This window comes from Haematobia irritans, chromosome 1 (assembly GCF_050003625.1).
Source record: "Haematobia irritans isolate KBUSLIRL chromosome 1, ASM5000362v1, whole genome shotgun sequence".
Taxonomy (NCBI): Eukaryota; Metazoa; Arthropoda; class Insecta; order Diptera; family Muscidae; genus Haematobia; species Haematobia irritans.
The window spans coordinates 13,808,579-13,827,025 of record NC_134397.1 but is presented as its reverse complement, the minus strand read 5'-3'; the positions used below and the strand labels follow the sequence as shown (position 1 = coordinate 13,827,025).

Below are 18,447 nucleotides of genomic sequence, written 5' to 3'. Positions count from 1 at the left end.
CATATGGCCCAAAAGTTTTTGTTGTCTTTTATATTTCTACTTACTCTTATACTTTATGAACTTAATAAAACAATTAAATAGTCCATTTATTCTAACGCATCTGGTGGTACAAACAAAAAAAAAAAAAAAAAAAAAGAACAAAGAACAAAAATCACCACAAGGATCTTCCCTTATACTCATCTTCATCATGGATGGAAGAAAAAACCTAAATGGTTTTTATTTATAGATGTGTGAATACGTGTGTTTTTAGGTGTGTGTGTATGTGTGTGTGTATGTGTGTATAGTTGAGCATTTCCAAATGCTCGAAAAATATAGCTGACGATGTTTGCTTGTTTATTGATATGTTTGTGGGAGAGTGAGAGAAGGAGAGAGGGAGAGTGAGCTAGTGTGCTGGCATTGTTTAATCAGTGTTGCCAATTTGGTGCTTTTAGCACCAAATTTAGTGCTTTTTGATTTCTAAAAAGCACCAAATTGCCTTTTTGGTGCCTTTTCAAAAAAAGCACCAACTTGGTGCTTTCTGGCATTTTCATTTAGTGCTTTTGGAGCTTTTTTATTTCGAACAGTATTAAGTTTAATTGATACAAAAATTTTGATTAGACTTTCAAGAGCCGAAGAAACTCAAATTTATTGCCAAATATAGAATTTGATTGTTTTGAAGTTGGTATTGATTATTTTTTAATTAATATTGTTATTTAGGGTATTCTGTAGGAAAGTCGAGCGATGAGAGTCGAATTTTTGAATTTGGTAAAGATGTCATTAAAAACGTGTGTATTAAATTCACAAAAGCACGCATAACTGAAATAAGCAATAGACTCCTTCCATATATTAATATTTTGAAAGTTGAAAAATATCACTGATCAAAATGAATTGGACGAAAGCATTAAAACTGATCAAAGTGTATACTTGAACAGCGGTTCATAATGGTGAGTACAAAGTTCGAGTTTTGCCGCTAAAGTGAAAACTATATCAGTAAAAAAGGCATAAAATTATGCATATTTTGCAGCAAATTAGATTATAACTTGATGGGGAATAGCCAAAAACAGATTTTCACAAAGTTTGTATTCCTTAAAATGAATTATTAAAGAAAAGTAGTTGTGAAAAAAATTACTCTTTTAGCAGCTAAACTCGATCTTAATACCCACCTTAACTTCTTAAAATTCAATTCACAAAAGCTCTATAATACATCTTCGGAAGTTTTTTTTATTTTTTTTTTTTATTTTTTTTTTTTTAGTAGAGCATTTAATTTTCGATTTTGTGGTGGAAGGTAGTATGTTAGAATTTATATTATATTTTTGGTGCTTTTTGGCCTTGGGGAGTTGGCAACACTGTGTTTAATGTTTACACACCGTAAATGGCTTCCTATATTCTAACATCTAAACAAACCCACGGATATTAAGATTTAGGAAATAACGGCATAACTGAGAAGATCTCAATGTGGAGAGAGAGAGAGAATGGTTTTGTTTTTGATAAATAATAACATTGCGTTTTCTTGATTACTTTCTTTGTCTTACCTTATGCCAGGCAAAGACTTCTTCAATGGTCTTTAGGAAATACCTACAAATAAGGCACACATACATACGCTCGCATTTTCACCTATGAATGGTCATATATGTTTATATATAAAGGGTGATTTGTTAAGAGCTTGATAACTTTTTTTTTAAAAAAAACGCATAAAATTTGCAAAATCTCATCGGTTCTTTATTTGAAACGTTAGATTGGTCCATGACATTTACTTTTTGAAGATAATTTCATTTAAATGTTGACCGCGGCTGCGTCTTAGGTGGTCCATTCGGAAAGTCCAATTTTGGGCAACTTTTTCGAGCATTTCGGCCGGAGTAGCCCGAATTTCTTCGGAAATGTTGTCTTCCAAAGCTGGAATAGTTGCTGGCTTATTTCTGTAGACTTTAGACTTGACGTAGCCCCACAAAAAATAGTCTAAAGGCGTCAAATCGCATGATCTTGGTGGCCAACTTACCGGTCCATTTCTTGAGATGAATTGTTCTCCGAAGTTTTCCCTCAAAATGGCCATAGAATCGCAAGCTGTGTGGCATGTAGCGCCATCTTGTTGAAACCACATGTCAACCAAGTTCAGTTCTTCCATTTTTGGCAACAAAAAGTTTGTTAGCATCGAACGATAGCGATCGCCATTCACCGTAACGTTGCGTCCAACAGCATCTTTGAAAAAATACGTTCCAATGATTCCACCAGCGTACAAACCACACCAAACAGTGCATTTTTCGGGATGCATGGGCAGTTCTTGAACGGCTTCTGGTTGCTCTTCACTCCAAATGCGGCAATTTTGCTTATTTACGTAGCCATTCAACCAGAAATGAGCCTCATCGCTGAACAAAATTTGTCGATAAAAAAGCGGATTTTCTGCCAACTTTTCTAGGGCCCATTCACTGAAAATTCGACGTTGTGGCAGATCGTTCGTCTATTCATGATGAAATGTCAAAGCATACTGAGCATCTTTCTCTTTGACACCATGTCTGAAATCCCACGTGATCTGTCAAATACTAATGCATGAAAATCCTAACCTCAAAAGAATCACCCTTTATTAGCAAAATGAACAATAGATGTTTAGCCATAAAGAAAACAAAACAAAATAAAATAAATATCATAAAATTTATTATAATTTTTTTGTTAGAAGAGTATGATTCATATAATTGAAATTAAATGCAAAAAGGTATAAAAGCCATTTTTATACCCTCCACCATAGGATGAGGGGTATATTAACTTTGTCATTGTTTGTAACACATCGAAATATTGCTCTAAGACCCCATAAAGTATATATATTCTGGGCCGTGGTGAAATTCTGAGTCGATCTGAGCACGTCCGTCCGTCTGTTGAAATCACGCTAACTTCCGAACGAAACAAGCTATCGACTTGAAACTTGGCACAAAGTAGTTGTTATTGATGTAGGTCGGACGGTATTGCAAATGGGCCATATCGGTACACTTTTACGTATAGCCCCCATATAAACGGAACCCCAAATTTGGCTTGCGAGGCCTCTAAGAGAAGCAAATTTCAACCGATCCGGCTGAAATTTGGTACAAGGTGTTTGTATATGGTCTCTAACAACCATGCAAAAATTGGTCCATATCGGTCCACTTTTACGTATAGCCCCCATATAAACGGACCCCCAAATTTTGCTTGCGATTGCTCTAAGAGAAGCAAATTTCATCCGATCCGGCTGAAATTTGGTACATGGTGTTAATATATGGTCTCAACTAACCATGCAAAAATTGGTCCATATCGGTCCATAATTATATATAGCCCCCATATAAACCGATCCCCAGATTTGAACTCCGGAGCCTCCTAGAGGAGCAAAATTCATCCGATCCGGTTAAAATTTGGTACGTGGTGTTATTATATGGTTTCTAAGAACCATTCAAAAATTGGACCCCCAAATTTTGCTTGCGATTGCTCTAAGAGAAGCAAATTTCATCCGATCTGGCTGAAATTTGGTACATGGTGTTAATATATGGTCTCTACTGCATGCAAAAATTGGTCCATATCAGTCCATAATTATATATAGCCCCTATATAAACCGATCCCCAGATTTGAACTCCGGAGCCACTTGGACGAGCAAAATTCATCCGATCCGGTTGAAATTTGCAACGTGGTGTTAATATATGGCCGCTAATAACCATGCCAAAATTGGTCCATATCGGTCTATAGTTATATATAGCCGATCCCCAATCACACAAAATTTGGTCCATATCGGTTCATAATCATGCTTGCCACTCGAGCAAAAATAATCTAGCAAAATTTGTCGAAATTTTATTCCTATAGAAAATTTTGGCAAAATGTTATTTCTGTAGAAAATGTTGTCAAAATTTTAGTTCTATAGAGAATGTTGTCAAAATTTTAAGATACCTTGTCATCGGCAAAAGTTACCGCAACCCAAGTAATTCGATTGCGGATGACAGTCTTCAGTAGATGTTTCTACGCAATCCATGGTGGAGGGTACATAAGCTTCGGCCTAGACGAACTTACGGCCGAATATACTTGTCTTAATTTTTTTTTATCGAAAATATTCCCAAAATTCTATTCGTATAGACAATTTTGCTAAAATTTTATTTCTATAGAATATTTTGTCAAAATTTAATTTCAATAGAAAATTTTTTAAAAATTTTATTTTTATAGAAAGTTTTTGCAAAATTAAATTTTTATATAAAGTTTTGTAAAAATTTTATTCCTGTAGAAAGTTTTATGAAAATTTTATTTCTATAGAAATGTTTGCCATGATTTTATTTCTATAGGAAATTTTGCTATAATTTTATTTCTATAGAAAATTTTGTCAAAATTTTATTTCTAAGGAAATTTTTGCCATAATTTTATTTTTATTTTAAAATAAAAATTTTATTCGTGTAGAAAGTATTATCAAAATTGTATTTCTATAGACATTTTTCTTATAAATTTATTTCTTTAAAATTTCTTTGTCATAATTTTATATCTATTTAAAATTTTGTCAAAATTTTATTTCTATAGAAAATTTTGTCAAAATTTTATTTCTATAGAAAATTTTGTCAAAATTTTATTTCTATAGAAAATTTTGTCAAAATATTATTTCTATAGCAAAATTTTTCAAAATTTTATTTCTGTAGAAAATTTTGTCAAAATTTTATTTCTATAGAAATTTTTTGTCATAATTTTATTTCTATAAAAAAATTTGTCAAAATGTTATTTCTTTAGAAAATTTTTTTCAAAATTTTAATATTTCTATAGAAAATTTTGTCAAAATTTTATTTCTATAGAAAATTTTGTCAAAATTTTATTTCTATAGAAAATTTTGTCAAAATTTTATTTCTATAGAAAATATTGTCAAAATTTTATTTCTATAGAAAATATTGTCAAAATTTTATTTCTATAGAAAATTTTGTCAAAATTTTTATTTCTATAGAAAAATTTGTCAAAATTCTATTTCTATAGAAAATTTTGTCAACATTTTATTTCTATAGAAAATTTTGTCAAAATTTTATTTCTATAGAAAATTTTATCATCATTTTATTTCTATAGAATTTTTTTTTCGAAATTTATTTCTATAGAAATTTTTGTCAAAATTTTATTTCTATAGAAAATTTTGTCAAATTTTAAATTTTATTTCTATAGAAAAATTTGTCTAAATTTGTCAAAATTCTATTTCTATAGAAAATTTTGTCAACATTTCATTTCTATAGAAAATTTTGTCAAAATTTTATTTCTATCGAAAATTTTGTCAAAATTTTTTTCTATAGAATATTTGGTCAAAATTTTATTTCTATAGAAAAATTTGTCAAAATTGTATTTCTATAGAAAATTTTGTCAACATTTTACTTCTATAGAAAATTTTATCATCATTTTATTTCTATAGAAATTTTTTTCAAAATTTTATTTCTATAGAAATTTTTGTCAAAATTTTATTTCTATAGAAAATTTTGTCAAAATTTTATTTCTATGTAAAATTTTGTCAAAATTTTATTTCTATAGAAAATTTTGTCAAAATGTTATTTCTATAGAAAATTTAGTCAAAATTTTATTTCTATAGAAAATTTTGTCAAAATTTTATTTCTATAGAAAAATTTTTCAAAATTTTTAATTATATAGAAGATTTTGTTGTAATTTTATTTTTATAGAAAATTTTGTCAAAATCTTATTTCTATAGAAAAATTTGTCAAAATATTATTTCTATAGAAAATTTTGTCAAAATTTTATTTCTATAGAAAATTTTGTCAAAATTTTATTTCTATAGAATATTTGGTCAAAATTTTATTTCTACAGAAAAATTTGTCAAAATTTTATTTCTATAGAAAATTTTGTCGACATTTTATTTCTATAGAAAATTTAGTCAAAATATTATTTCTATAGAAAATTTTGCCAAAATTTTTTTTCTATAGAAATTTTTTCAAAATTTTATTTCTATAGAAAATTTTGTCAAAATTGTATTTCTATAGAAAATTTTGTCAAAATTTGATTTCTATAGAAAATTTTGTCAAAATTTCATTTATAGAGAATTTTTTTCTTATTTTTCAAATTAAATAACATCAAGCCCGAAGAAATAATGCAGAATCAATGCAACAATACTTAAAAATCCACGCAGAATTCATTGCTTTTGATCCAATTTTTGGACCAGTTCTTGATGCAAAATTATCATCATTTTTGTTCTACACTTTTTTGCTGGGACGATAGCAAAAAATTCACAATGGTGAATGTTATGCAGAAGTTGTCATTAAAATATCTTACAATTTAGGAAAATAGGAATAATAATATTTTTAGTGCAAAACTTTCCAAATCAGAGTTTTAAAATTCAGATTAGAGGTGTGTGTTCTTGACCCCTATATATTATGTGGAAGTTCTACAATTCTCTCCATGAATTTTTACAGAAAATTTTACCAAAAGGGATTATCGAATTTCCATCAATTTGATCAATTTTTTTGTGGTTAAAATTGTATTAGAATTTTTTCTATTTATTTCTTCTATTTAGCATATAAGAAAAATGAAAACAATTATTTTACTTTTCAAAAGACAAAATAAAATAAAATTTCTTAATGTTGAAGCATGATGGTCTGGGAAAAAATATAATTACCAAATTGCCAGCAAGGGTGAAATTTACTTTTTCTCACAACATAGCTGTGTTTGATAGATTAAAGGACTTGTATACAAATTGATTGACAGATTTACTTAATGGAAAAATAATGAAATGAACAAAAATAAAAACTTTACCTTACAAAAGAATGATGGCAAGCAGTCGAAAATATTTGTTTCTTTTTGCTGAGAAAAGTAATAAATTTAATTTTGTAAAATAAATTTAAATATTACAAAATTATTTAGGATAATAGTGAAATGAATAAAATAGAAATGAATTTTTTTTTAATTTACAAAACGTTTATCCTTTGTGGCCCAAGGTAACCAACACCATAATATGCTTAAGGATTAATATCTATGATAAATTTGGAAAAAAATCAAACGTAATAAAAACCATATGTTCTCTCCCATTATATATGTGTAATTTTTATTATTAATTTCACTTTTTATCTCTATGGTTTTATTAATAAAATTTTCTCTCCTTCTCGTTTCTCAACTATCGTCCTTTAGGTAAACCTCCACCAACTGTGACCTGGCTCATGAATGGCCAAATTCAAAATAGCGTTGTCGATTACAGCTACGATAATACGATAAACAGCAAATTAGTGGTGCGGAATTTGTCACGAATCCATCAACATGCAGTCTATACATGTCAGGCGAGCAATTTTCACAAGAAATATGTCTCTACAAATATCACAATTGAATTGTATTGTAAGTATACAAGTTTTTTTTTCAACAAACAACTATCTATCATATAATCTCATGTAATTGTTAGCAAACAAAAAAGTACATACAAAAATATCCATAGTATTATTAATAATAAAGTAATGTAATTCTGCGGACAACGATTGTTTGCCATAACAAATATAGGCCTTGAGTGTGGGGGGAAATTTTGAAAATAATTTATTATGACATTTTTTATGTATATATTGTGAAGTAGAAATAGTAATATTATAATGTAAAATATCATATATGATACGATATCTGGTACGATTAATGAAAATATTTAAAACTTATAGTTTGTAATTTAATTTTATTTCTATAGAAAATTTTGTCAAAATTTTATTTCTATAGAAAATTTTGTCAACATTTGATATTTATGGAAAATTTTCTCAACACTTTATTTTTATAGAAAACTTTGCTCTGAATTTCATTTCTACATGAAATTTTGTCAAAATTTTATTTCTATAGAAAATTTTCCCTTAATTTTATTTCTATAGAAATTTTTGTCAAAATTGTATTTCTTTAAAAATTTTTGTCAAAATTGTATTTCTTTAAAAAAATATGTCAAAATTTTATATATGGAAAATTTTGTCAAAATTTTATATATCGATATCCTCATTTGCATTTTTGATGGAGTTCGTTGTTTTTTATTCCGATTAATGTGAATTGCATTCTGTCCAAAGTTCGCATTTATTGGACACTTCTATCATATGTTATGGTTAATATTGTACGGTTGTATGGTTAATATTGCCAGTGACTAAAGTTTTAAAAATTTCCAATCCAAAATGGGCAAAAAGCTTTGTTCGGTCTAAAGTGGTCTATGTCATTTTGAGCCATGTTCCATTATCATTATTTTGAATTCGTACATACTAAAAAAAACTACAATAAACATGATTTTAAAACCGAAAAACAAGTGAATTTATATCTTATACGGTTTTTCAGAAATTCCAAAAAAAAAAAACTTTGAACTTGTTTCCTGCAAAATTCACTTTTTAGACTTAGCATACTTTGGAATGGAGACATCGATATGGAAAATTTCAAAATTTCATTTCTATAGAAAATTTTGTCAAAATTTTATTTGTATAAAAAATTTTGTCAAAATTTTACTGGCATAGAAAATTTGTCAAAATTTTATTTTTATAGAAAATTTTCCAAAAATTCTACTTCTGTAGAAATCTTTGCAAAATTTTATTTCTACAGAATATTTTCTAAAAAATTTTTTCCCTATAGAAAATTTTGTCCAAAGTGTTTTTCGTTTTGTTTGTTATTGTTGGCTTCTCTTCAATCGTTATTGTTGTTTTTGATCTCAGCTTAAAGCCATGCATTGACTAAACTACAAGTGTAGCTTAACCAACAGAGGAATGTGGTAATTCCGAAACAGCTGTACATCCAACCATCTTGCAGTCTATAGGGCTTTGCCCAAATAAATTTGACATGCATACTTTTCCTCTGTTGGTTAAGCTACACTTGTAGTTTAGTCAATGCATGGCTTTAAGCTGAGATCAAAAACAACAATAACGATTGAAGAGAAGCCAACAATGACAAACAAAACGAATGAGTATAGAAAATTTTGTCAAAATTCTATTTCTATAGAAAATGTGTTAAAATTTTACTTCTATAGAAAGTTTTGACCAACTTATATTTCTATAGAAAATTTTTGGAAAATTTTATTTCTTTAGAAATTTTTGGAAAATATTATTTCTATAGAAATTTTTGCAAAATTTTATTTCTATATAAAATTTTTCAAAATTTTCTTCCTCCAAAAAATTTTTGCATAATTTTGTATCTATACAAAATTTTTTAAAGTTTATTTCTGTACAAAATTTTTGCAAAATTTTATTTCCATAGACAATTTTGTTAAAATTTTTTTTCTATAGATAATTTTGTTAAAATTTTATTTCCGTAGAAATTTTTGTCAAAATTCTATTTCTATAGAAAATTTTCTGTAAATTTAATTTGTGTAAAATCTTGCCCAAATTTCATTTCTATTGTTTTAGAAAATTTTGTGAAAATTTAATTTCTATTGAAAAAATTTGTCAAAACTTTATTTTTATCGAAAATTTTGTCAAAATTTTATTTTTATAGAAAATTTTGTCATAATTTTATTTCTATTGAAAATTTTGTCAAAATTTTATTTCTGTAGGAAATTTTGTCAAAATTCTATTTCAATAGAAAATTTTCTCTAAATTTAATTTGTATAAAAACTTGCCCAAATTTTATTTCTATTGAAAATTTTGTCCAAATTTTAGTTCTATGGAAACTTTCGTTCAAATTTCATTTCTATTGCTTTAGATAATTTTGTCAAAATTGTATTTCTATTGCAAATTTTGTCAAAATTTTGTTTCTGTAGGAAATTTCGTCAAAATTCTATTTCTATGGAAATTTTTGTCCAACTTTTTTTTCTGTAGAATATTTTATCTAAATTAAATTTATATATAAACTTATGTCAAAAATCTATTTCTATTTTAGTTCTATGAAACTTTTGTCCACATTTCATTTCTATTGCTATATAAAATGTTGTCCAAATTTTAGTTCTATGGAAACTCTTATCCAAATTTCATTTATATTGCTATAGAAAATTTTGTCAAAATTTTATTTCTATAGAAAATTTTTTCAAAATTTTATTTCTATAGAAATTTTTTTCAAAATTTTATTTCTATAGAAAATTATGTCAAAATTTTATTTCTATAGAAAATAATTTAAATTTTTATTTCTATAGAAAATTGTGTCAACATTTTATTTCTGTAGAAAATTTTGTCAAAATTTTATTTCTATAGAAAATTTTGTAAAATTTTATTTCTATAGAAAATGTTGTCCAAATTTTAGTTCTATGGAAACTTTTATCCAAATTTCATTTATATTGCTATAGAAAATTTTGTCAAAATTTTATTTCTATTGTAAATTTTTTCAAAATTTTATTTCTATAGAAAATTTTTTCAAAATTTTATTTCTATAGAAAATTATGTAAAAATTTTATTTCTATAGAAAATTTTTTAAATTTTTATTTCTATAGAAAATTGTGTCAACATTTTATTTCTATAGAAAATTGTGCCAAAATTTTATTTCTATAGAAAATTTTGTCAAAATTTTAGTTCTATAGAAAATGTTGTCCAAATTGTAGGTCTATGGAAACTTTTATCCAAATTTCATTTATATTGCTATTGAAAATTTTGTCAAAAATTTTATTTCTAGAGAATTTTTTTTTTAAATTTTTATTTCTATAGAAAATTGTGTCAACATTTTATTTCTGTAGAAAATTTTGTCAAAATTTTATTTCTATAGAAAATTTTGTAAAATTTTATTTCTATAGAAAATGTTGTCCAAATTTTAGTTCTATGGAAACTTTTATCCAAATTTCATATATAGTGCTATAGAAAATTTTGTCAACATTTTATTTCTATAGAAAATTTTTTCAAAATTTTATGTCTATAGTAAATTTTTTCAAAATTTTATTTCTATAGAAAATTTTTTAAATTTTTATTTCTATAGAAAATTGTGTCAACATTTTATTTCTATAGAAAATTGTGCCAAAATTTTATTTCTATAGAAAATTTTGTCAAAATTTTATTTCTATAGAAAATGTTGTCCAAATTTTAGTTCTATGGAAACTTTTATCCAAATTTCATTTATATTGCTATAGAAAATTTTGTCAACATTTTATTTCTATAAAAAAATTTGTCAAAATTTTATTTCTATAGAAAATTTTGTCAAAATTTCATTTCTATAGAATTTTTTTTTAAATTTTTATTTCTATTGAATATTGTGTCAAAATTTTATTTCTATAGAAAATTTTGTCAAAATTTTATTTCTATAGAAAATTTTGTCAAAATTTTATTTCTATAGAAAATGTTGTCCAAATTTTAGTTCTATGGAAACTTTTATCCAAATTTCATTTATATTGCTAGAGAAAATTTTGTCAAAAGTTTATTTCTATAGAAAATTTTTGCAAAATTTTATTTCTATAGAAATTTTTTTCAAAATTTTATTTCTATAGAAAATGATGTCAAAATTTTATTTCTACAGAAAATTTTGTCAAAATTTTATTTCTATAGAAAATTCTTTCAAAATTTTATTTCTATAGAATATTTTGTCAAAATTTTAGTTCTATAGAAAATTTCGTCGAAATTTTAGTTCTACAGAAAATTTTGTCAAAAATTTATTTCTATAGAAATTTTTGTCAAAATTTTATTTCTAAAGAAAATTTTGACAAAATTTCTTTTCTATAGAAAATTTTGTCAAAATTTTTTTTCTATAGAAATTTTTGTCAAAATTTTATTTCTATAGAAAATTTTGTCAAAATTTTATTTCTATAGAAAATTTTGTCAAAATTTTATTTCTATTGAAAATTTTGTCAAAATTTTATTTCTATAGAAAAATTTTCCAAAGTTTTATTTCTATAGAAATATTGTCAAATTTTTGTTTCTACAGAAAACTTTGTCAAAATTTTATTTCTATAGAAAAATTTTTTTAAGGCATTTGCATTTTCTGTTGCGGGCGACACTTTTTGTTTAAATTCATTTTAATAGTTTTTTTTTAATTTTAAATTAATTTTCATTTCTATAAAATTATAAAATTTAAGGTAATTATATGTGAATATAATTAAAATTATTTCATTTATGAAAATTCCCATCAAATGAAATTATGCTTTATTTCTATCATACATACGTTTTCATGGTCCGTGTGACCAAATCGCTTTAATATTATAGTCCACAAAGATTTAATAGAAAATTACCCTCCCTCTATATGTGTCATATATTCGTCAGCACATGCAATTTTCCTACTCGCCTACACACATCGTATCATTTACCTTTCGAGATAAAAATGTCCTTTCATATAGAAAAACAAAGAGAGTCGTGGGAGGAATAATCAACGCCAGGACAAGGACCTTTATTTATCCACCAAACATGAAAACGTTTTGTTGTCAATGTTTTTTTTATGATTATTGCCGAGAGAAATATGGTCAACATTTGCTAAATAAATATGTTATAAAACATTTTGTTCTTGTCATATTTTAGTAGCCATCATCGAGTAAAGCGACGACATTGTGGCATGGGAGAGGAAGTGTATAAAGTAAAGAGATATATTAGTCCAGATGATAGTGACCAAGGCAAGGAGATAGAGTAGCAGTTAGTAAATAGGCCGTGCATGGTATCTAGAGCATGATACTATCATACACACACCCACACAAACACACACCAATAGATACATCATATTTATATCTCAGAACTTCCACATATAAGTAAAACATCCACAAACGCACACGGATACATGCTCGCTTATACACTCACCATTATATCTCTCCATTATAAATGGCTACATGACCATATATCATTTTCTCTTAATAGAGAATATACGATTGCTTGCTCTGCCTGTTTGTCTCCTTCCACCATCTCTCCCACACCTCTCACTAAAATACTTGCATATTTGTAGATAATCATTTTTACAAATAGCTCTACGGATATCCAATGACGACAAATAATCATAGCAAAAATAGATCAATAAACCAGTAACTTGCTTGTTTGAATGCTTGCCCGTAGAAAAACAAAGACAGAAAAAACAACCGATATCTTTAATAGACACTGACACTTGAATTATTCACCAATTGGTAAACACTTAAAAAATTGCTCAACAGATTATCGCAAAATGATATAATATTGTTTCCCGTATTATTTGCTTAACAAATGGTATCGTATGAAAAGAAACCCAAGGGAAAAATAAGAAAAACACAAGAACAAAAAATCGGAAATGTGAGTAATGCTATTGCCCTTATGGGAATATCGTAGGAGAAATATGATTTTTTTTTGTGTTTAATAGTCAATGGGGGAAAGCGATACATTCTTTGAAAATAATATACAAGTGGGCTTATAGGGGGGTCCGTGAGTGAATCATGAAATTAAGAAAGGCTCCAATTGTCAAAATTTCATTGGACATTTTGTAAAAATTTCATTTCTATAGGAAATTTTGTCAAAATTTCATTTTTATTTTTTCCAAATTTTATTCGTCTAGGAAATTTTGTCAAAACTTTATTTCTATAGGAAATTTTGTCAAAATTTCATTTCTATAGAAAATATTGTCATAATTTCATTTCTATAGGAAATTTGGTCAAAATTTAATTTTTATAGAAATTAAATTTTGTCAAAATTTCGTATAGGAATTTTGTCAAAATGTAATTTTACTAGGAAATTCGGCAAAAATGATTTTTTTTTCAAAATGTCATTTCATTAGGAAAGATTGTCAAAATTTCATTTTTATAGAAATTTTATGAAAATTTTATTTCTATAGGAAACGTTGTCAAAATTTTATTTTTATAGGAACTTTTTTGAAAATTTTATTTCTATAGGAAATTTTTCAAAATTTCATTTCTTAGCACATTATTTAAAAATTTCATTTTTAAAGGACATTTTTGTAAAATTTTATTTTTAGAACATTTTGTCAAAATTTTATTTCTATAGGAAATATTGTCAAAATTTCATGTTTATAAGAAATTTTGTCAAAATTTCATTTCTAAAGGAAATTTTATCAAAATTTCATTTCTAAAGGAAATTATGTCAAAATTTCATTTCTATAGGAAATTTTGTAAATATTTCATTTCTATGGGAAATTTTGTCAAAATTTGATTTCTATAGAAGATTTTGTCATAATTTTATTTCAATGGGAATTTTTGCTAAAATTTCATTTCAATAAGAAATTTTGTCAAAATATAATTTCTTAGGAATTTTTTTCAGAATTTCATTTCAATAGAAAATTTTGTAAAAATTTCAGTTCTATAGGAAATTTAGTCAAAATTTGATTTATATAAGAAATTTTGCATAATTTTATTTCTATAGGAAATTTTGTCAAAATTTTATTTCAAGGGAAATTTTTATTAATATTTCATTTCTAAAGTATTTTTTTTTTCAAAATTTCATTACTATAAGAAATTTTGTCAAAATATCATTTCTCTTGGAAATATTGTCAAAATTTCATGTTTATAGAAAATTTTGTCAAAATTTAATTTCTATGGGAAATTAAATTTTGTCAAAATTTAATTTCTATAGGAAATTTTGTCAAAATATCATTTTTCTCGGAAATTTTGTCAAGTTTTCATTTCTATAGAAAATTTTGCCAAAATTTTGATTTCTGTAGGACGTTTTCTCAAGATTTCATTTCTATGGGATTATTCAAATTATTTTTTTCAAAATTTCATTTCTTAAGGAATTTTTTTTCAAAATTTTATTTCTATATGAAATTGTGTAAAAATGTTATTTTTATAAGAAATTTTGTCGAAATTTCATTTCTAAAGAAATTTTGCCAAAATTTCATTTCTAAAGGAAATTTTTGTCAAAATTTCATTTCTAAAGGAAATTATGTCAAAATTTCTTTCTTTAGGAAATTTTTTCAAAATTTCATTACTATAGGAAATTTTGTCAAAATTTCATTTCTATAGGAAATTTTGTCAAAATTTCATTTCTATAGGAAATTTTTTCAAAATTTCATTACTATAGGAAATTTTTTAAATATTTCATTACTATAGGAAATTTTTTAAATATTTCATTTCTATGGGAAATTTTGTCAAAATTTGATTTCTATAGAAGATTTTGTCATAATTTCATTTCTATGGGAAATTTTGCTAAAATTTCATTTCAATAGGAAATTTTGTCAAAATTTAATTTCTAAAGGATTTTTTTTTCAAAATTTCATTACTATAGGAAATTTTGTCAAAATATCATTTCCCTCGGAAATTTTGTCAAAATTTCATGTTTATAGAAAATTTTGTCAAAATTTAATTTCTATGGGAAATTAAATTTTGTCAAAATATCATTTCTCTCGGAAATTTTGTCAAAATTTAATTTCTATAGAAAATTTTGTCAAAATTTAATTTCTATATAAAATTTTGTCAAAATGTTGACTTCTGTAGGACGTTTTCTCAAGATTTAATTTCTGTAGGATTATTAAAATTATGTTTTCAAAATTTCATTTCTTAAAGACATTTTTTTTTCAAAGTTTCATTTCTATAGGAAATTTTGTAAAAATTTCATTTTTATACGAAATTTTGTCAAAATTTCTTTCTTTAGGAAATTTTGTAAAAATTTAATTTGGTTAGAAAAATTTGTCAAAATTTTATTTCTATAGAAAATTTTTTCAAAATTTTATTTCTATAGAAGTTTAGTCAAAATTTCATTTCTATAGAAAATTTAATCAAAATTTTATTTATCTAAGAAATTTTGTCAAAATTTCATTTCTTAAGGTAATTTTTTCAAAATTTAATTTCTATGCGAAATTTTATTTCCATAAAATATTTCGTTAACATTAAATTTTTGTAAAGAAATTTTTACAAAATCACAATTTCATTTCTGTAGGAAATTTTGTCAAAATTTCATTTCTATAAGAAATTTTTGTCAAAATTTCTTTTCTTAAGGATTTTTTTTTTCAAAATGTTATTTTTATAGGAAATTTTGTCAAAATTTCATTTCTATAGGAAATTTTGTCAAAATTTCATTTCTATAGGAAATTTTGTCAAAATTTCATTTCTATAGGAAATATTATCAAAATTTCTTTCTTTAGGAAATTTTGTCAAAATTTCTTTCTTTAGGAAATTTTGTCAAAATTTCATTTTTTTTTTTTAATTTTCAAAATTTAATTTCTCTAAGAAATTTTGTCAAGATTTCATTTTTTAAGGAAATTTTTTCAAAATTTTATTTCTATAGGGAATTTTATATCTATAAGAAATTTCGTCAACATTTAATTTTTGTAGAACAATTTTTAAGTGATTTCATTTAGATTGGAAATTCTGTAAACATTTTCACGATTTCACTTTGTGAGAGCCTAAACCCACAATCGAGTTCACTTTGTGGTTTAGGTATGACTCTCAACCTAAAATAATGTGTAAGCTCTCTGCCATTGGCTTAATTGCTATTTCCTTTTTATGACTATGTCTTTTAATTCTTGACATTTAGAAAAACATTTTACCAACTAAAAACCTTGACATTCGATATGAAAAAATCCTTGCAGCTTGAAAATGGATTCGGCTTCAAGCTTTAGGACATTTCAATTGTTCTCTATTATTATTTGTATTTTTTCTTTTGTATAGCAATTTATCAAAATCTATGATTTTGGTAAATTGATATGACAGGTGTATATTCAATTTTGTATAATTAAAGGTGTGTTCCTTTACTTTACTCGTAGTAAAAAGTAGTAAAAGAGAGAAATATTGAAAATCCTCTCAGATTTCTATATTTGTTAAATGTACAGGAACGAAAATATAGTAAAAATTATAAAAATGTCAAATAAAAAACAAAAGAAGCATTGTGATTTGAATAAATATTTTCAAAACATGTAGGTAAATTAAATACTTTTATATCGAAATTTTTTTGACAAATGGCAGATTTTTTGCAGGAAACTTCGAAATCCTTATTACGATAGAAAGAAGCTATGGTTTTTACTTTGTTATAAAAAGTACTCCTTTTGCAAAATTTTTAATCAAAGTAAAACTCTGGCTTCTGGGCCATAAAGTAGAGTAATAGCGCATATTATCAGTATCTTATAAGGTTGTAAGATTTGTAACACATACAAATAACGAATTCTGACTATAGAAAGTATATATAGTCTTGATCAGGGAGAAATTATAAGACGATGTCTCTCTGTCTGGCTATCTGTTGTAATCAGGCTACTTCCTTCAATAATGAACCTATAGTGCTGAAATTTTACCAGACACGTTTTTCTTCTACATGCAGGTCAATTTTGAAGATGGAACTACTTCGGCCTAAGTTTCGATTTTGCTTCCATATGAACCGACCCCCCAATTGGGGTCTTCATGACATAGACATTAAAACTTTTGTCCGATTTGCATGAAATTCAAAACGTAGAGGTACATTTGGTCCATTAAAGGGTGTGCCGAATTTGGTCGGTCAATGTTTTGGTACTTTTTTTCGAAACAAGTGGTATTGGTTTGGCATTGTTTTGAAATTTCAAATTGTGGAGTCTACACGTTAAATCTAAAGCACAAAGGTGCACAAAATTTTCCTCCAGAATACGTAGAATTTTATAAGGAATGTAGTCCTTCTAGACTCAAAATACAGACCCCACTTTGTTCAAATTTTGCAAAAAAATAAATTGTAAGGCCCTATCTCGCAAATATTAGATATATTCGCACACATACAAAATCTTTTTATGGTAGTTTATAAGTTATATCCAGCAAAGCAAAAATCATGAAAATCGGTGCATAATTGCGCGTTTGCCAAGTAACACTAAATTTCATACATCCGAGGTGTCCAACTTCCAACGTCTATAGACCAGCCCGTGAATCCACTAGGGACCTACAAACCTCTATATATAGAGAAAAACATTTCAGCTTTGGCACAAAGAAAAAATTATGATGATATCTTAATCCATTAAAAAGTTACAGAATTATTTCCAAAAAAAAGCTATTTGGAACTACTTTAGTTTGAAAAATTTGAAAACAAATAATTATTTTTGTCATGACATATCTACAACTTTTACTCGAAAGAATTTGTCGAGTAACTTGTAGTAAAAAAATTTTAAAAGAGACATGCATTTTGACATTGTTCTCTTAAAATTGTTTACTACTTTTACTATTTTTTGGGGTTGAGGAACGGTTTCTAGTAAAAACTAGTAAAAGTAGTAACTAGTAGTACGTAAAGGAACACAACTTAAGTTAAAAGCACTTAGATTATTATTTCCAATAATTCTAGACAGTCTATAATTAGACAATATTTGATTTTATTGAACGTTTAGACGTAGATAAATGTTTGGCAATTAAATGTACTTAGGAGCAAGCAATTAAAAGTTTTATTGCAGAGTTGAGAAAAACAATCATTTCAAGGGCATTTAGAGACAAAAAAATTCTCTATGATTTTTAACTAAACGGGTGAAGTCAAATATCCTTAAAAGAATATCATATAAACACTCATTGGTTTTGTTTAATTTTTTTTTTTTTTTTGCTTAATAAAATCAAACATGTTAACAGGAACACAAATTCCAAGAAGAATTTCTATTATATATATTATTATTTTTTACAAATTTAATTTAGTATGAAATTTCGTCAAAGTTTCATTTTGTATTAGAAAAATTTGTAAATTATATTTTTTTGGGATTTTTTCCAAAATTTACTTTCTCTAGGAAATTTTGTCAAAAGTTCATTTCTCTAGGAATTTTTGT

At 25.5% G+C, this 18,447-nt stretch overlaps 1 protein-coding gene across 1 annotated transcript in view; it reads left to right on the top strand.

Moving 5' to 3' along the window:
• Positions 1–18,447, top strand: part of side-VI (sidestep VI transmembrane protein) — a 663,002-nt gene that overhangs the window by 442,329 nt on the left and 202,226 nt on the right. The window contains exon 8 of the mRNA XM_075289298.1: positions 7,078–7,278. Coding sequence (XP_075145413.1) covers positions 7,078–7,278 — 201 coding nt within the window. The remainder of the gene's footprint in view (positions 1–7,077; positions 7,279–18,447) is intronic.